The sequence below is a fragment of the Empidonax traillii genome, unplaced genomic scaffold (genome assembly GCF_003031625.1).
Source record: "Empidonax traillii isolate 1590-97213 ecotype Southwest subspecies unplaced genomic scaffold, ASM303162v1 scaffold1947:size47630, whole genome shotgun sequence".
In the NCBI taxonomy this organism is placed as follows: domain Eukaryota; kingdom Metazoa; phylum Chordata; class Aves; order Passeriformes; family Tyrannidae; genus Empidonax; species Empidonax traillii.
In genome coordinates this window covers 44,925-47,630 of record NW_020957140.1, presented here as the reverse complement: position 1 = coordinate 47,630, position 2,706 = coordinate 44,925, and the positions used below count along the sequence as shown (strand labels likewise).

General features: G+C 55.7%; 1 protein-coding gene across 1 annotated transcript in view; it reads right to left on the bottom strand.

The window, feature by feature from the left end:
- Window positions 1-670: 670 nt before the first annotated feature.
- Window positions 671-2,706, bottom strand: part of LOC114071311 (ATP synthase subunit O, mitochondrial-like) — a 2,974-nt gene continuing 938 nt past the window's right edge. Inside the window, exons 3-7 of the mRNA XM_027909118.1 lie at window positions 2,571-2,701; window positions 1,924-2,053; window positions 1,698-1,810; window positions 1,139-1,225; window positions 671-850 (exon numbers count right to left, since the gene is read on the bottom strand). Coding sequence (XP_027764919.1) covers window positions 737-850; window positions 1,139-1,225; window positions 1,698-1,810; window positions 1,924-2,053; window positions 2,571-2,701 — 575 coding nt within the window. The 3' untranslated portion in view covers window positions 671-736. The remainder of the gene's footprint in view (window positions 851-1,138; window positions 1,226-1,697; window positions 1,811-1,923; window positions 2,054-2,570; window positions 2,702-2,706) is intronic.

Here is a 2,706-nt window from a genome sequence, read left to right as displayed (position 1 = left end):
CGCCCGTGTCACAAAGGGCCACCCCCGGCCCCCCATGGCCAGCGGGACCGCCCGGAGCCGGCCCGGGGCAGCCCCGGCACTTGTGGCCTTGCAGCCCCTGCTGTGCCCGGACTGGTTTGGGTTCGGAGCTCACGAAATAGGCCTTTAGAAAGGATTTTGTTTCTTTTTAGCTGGCCGCTGCCCTGAGCCCCGGGAACCCTCACCGAGCACCACCACAGTTACCCCTAATCCATGTCCATATATCCAGACACCTCTGGAACACTTCCTGAGACAGTGACTCCATCAGCTCCCTGGGAGGTGATGCACACTTATGGCAAGGCCTGACCACTCTGGCAGTGAAAAATCTGATTTAATATCTGAGGTGAACCTCCCCTGGTAGAACTTCAGGCCATTTCCTGTCATCATTTCCCTTGGTCCACGTCAGAACAGACCAACCCCCTGAGTTTTCTGTGGAGCCTGGCAGACCCTCTGCAGCACTCACCCCCTTTATCAGCTCCCACTTTGTTCCTTCCATATCCTTCCCAGCCAAGTTCACCTCCCCTCAGGGTGAGCCAGGGTTTCAAGCCCTGTCATGGAGTGTTCTGCGAGAACTACATGATATTCCACTACAGCTTCAGCATCCTCCTCCCTCAGGGCTGTTTCCCCAAATCAAAACACGTGGCACCGTCTGCTCGAGAAGGAAGAATTTTATTGTCTCCATCAGCCAGGTTTCCTTGGGAATGACCAGGACAGCTCTCTAGACAGTCTCTCTCATGATCTTGGTGAGTTTCTGAATTTTGGACCTCGTTGACATGTCCACGTACTTTTCCCCGATGTTGACGATCATGCCCCCGAGGATCGACGGGTCAGTCTAAACAGGGAACATTGAACAGAAAGTCTATGAGCTCAAGTTTCTTAGCCTAGGATACAGCTCTGACACTAGCAAAGTGAAGAATAAAGCTCTTCCAAGAGGCTTTTCTGAGATAACTTTGTGGTCATTGCATTCCAAAGTTAGGAATTTAGGAATTAAAGCATCATCATGTCTACAAAAAGCACAGAACTACGTAACAGCAACGGGGTTCAGTGAAATCTTTAAGACCGTTTTTTAAGCCCTTAACATGAACTTGATGGAACTGATTTATAAGTTCAAACTCCAGACCTTGGTCTCCAGCTTCAAGACCTCTCCCTTAGCCAGGAATCCATTCAGAGCACTTTTTAGTTCAGTCAGGTTGGCCTCATCCAAGGGCTGAAAAACAGGAGCACAAAAGAAGGAAAATGAAGGACTTGAAAATATTCAAATGATAGAACAAGGGCCCAAATATCCTACTCAGCTCCTTTGGAAGACAGACACTAGTACCAGGAGTGTAGATTATGCAGTGTTCTGAAACGGGGACACCCAAAGGGCAGCACAGGAACAGCCACCTCCTTGGTGCTCCCCCTGTTTCATGAACCAGGGGCAGCTCTGTGTGCAGACCAGGCTGTTTTACCACCCCCTGGCTTCACACACAGGAAGGAAAAACATGACCTGTGAGACTGAAACGGGAGGAACAGCTTTAATTCCTGGCAAGTCTCTGCTGGGTACCAAAAGCCTCCTTGCAGAATGACGTTCAGCTGAGCCGTTTCCTCCCTGCTCACACACTCCAATCCCAGAGAGCAGGGTGATCCTGGAGGGGTGGGTTTGCTGCTCCCCCCCCAAGCTGCAGAGGCTGCCAGCCCACCTGAGCCGTGGTGACGGTGCACAGCACCTCCCCTCGCACCGCGCTCATCATCTTGCCGAAGGCGGCCACGATGTCCGGGGTGTGGCGCAGGCGCCCGTTCTCGGCCAGCAGGTCTGCAAAACAGCCACAGCCCCGAGGGCTGAGGGCACGGCTGGGCGGCCCAGAGCCAGGACAAACGGGTGGCACCGCCTGGGTGTCCTCCCGGAGCCCGGGAGGGGTCACTCACTCATCAGGTTGACAGTGATGGGGGACATCTTCTCCCTCGCCAAGGCGTCGCTCACGGCTTTCTGCTTCACTGTGCTCTTGGTGTGAGGGTTCATCACCACGCTGGACAGCTTGGGGTCCTTCAGCAGGGTCTGAGGGGAGACACAGCTAGGGGAGGAAACCCAGGACTTTTCCAGGCATTCCAAGGCCCACCTGGACCAGCCAGAGCAGGAAACACGGAGTGAGAACGAAACGCTCTGGAGCTGAGGGGAAGTGGAAGGGCAGCTCCTGCTACAAAATCATGGAATGGTTTGGGTTGGAAGGGGCCTTAAAGATTGAATGGACTTAGTTCCACCCCCTGCCCTGGGCAGGGACACCTTCCACCAGCCCAGGTTGCTCCAAGCCCCGTCCAACCTGGCCTGGGACACTTCCAAGGGGCATCCACAGCTTCTCTGGGCAACCTGTGCCAGGGCCTCCCCACCCTCCCAGCCAGCAATTCCTTCCCAATCTCCCATTTAAACACTGGGGCACAGGGCAGGCAGCCCATGTACCAGTGGGCTGGGAGTGGGAGCCTCAGAGGTTGCAGGAGCCAAGCCCACCTTCCTCCCGAGGAGCGGGGAAACCCCCCTGCTCCCCCACCCAGGGAGCTCTGGCTGTGGAACACCTTACCCACACCCGGCTCAGCTCCTTCTCCACCTGCTCCAGCTTCTTCTGCTTGCTGGCTGCAGAGTACAGGGCGGTGGCATAGCGCCCTTCCAGCCCGTACACCTGGATGGGCGGCTGTGGGGAGAGAGGGGGTGCTGAC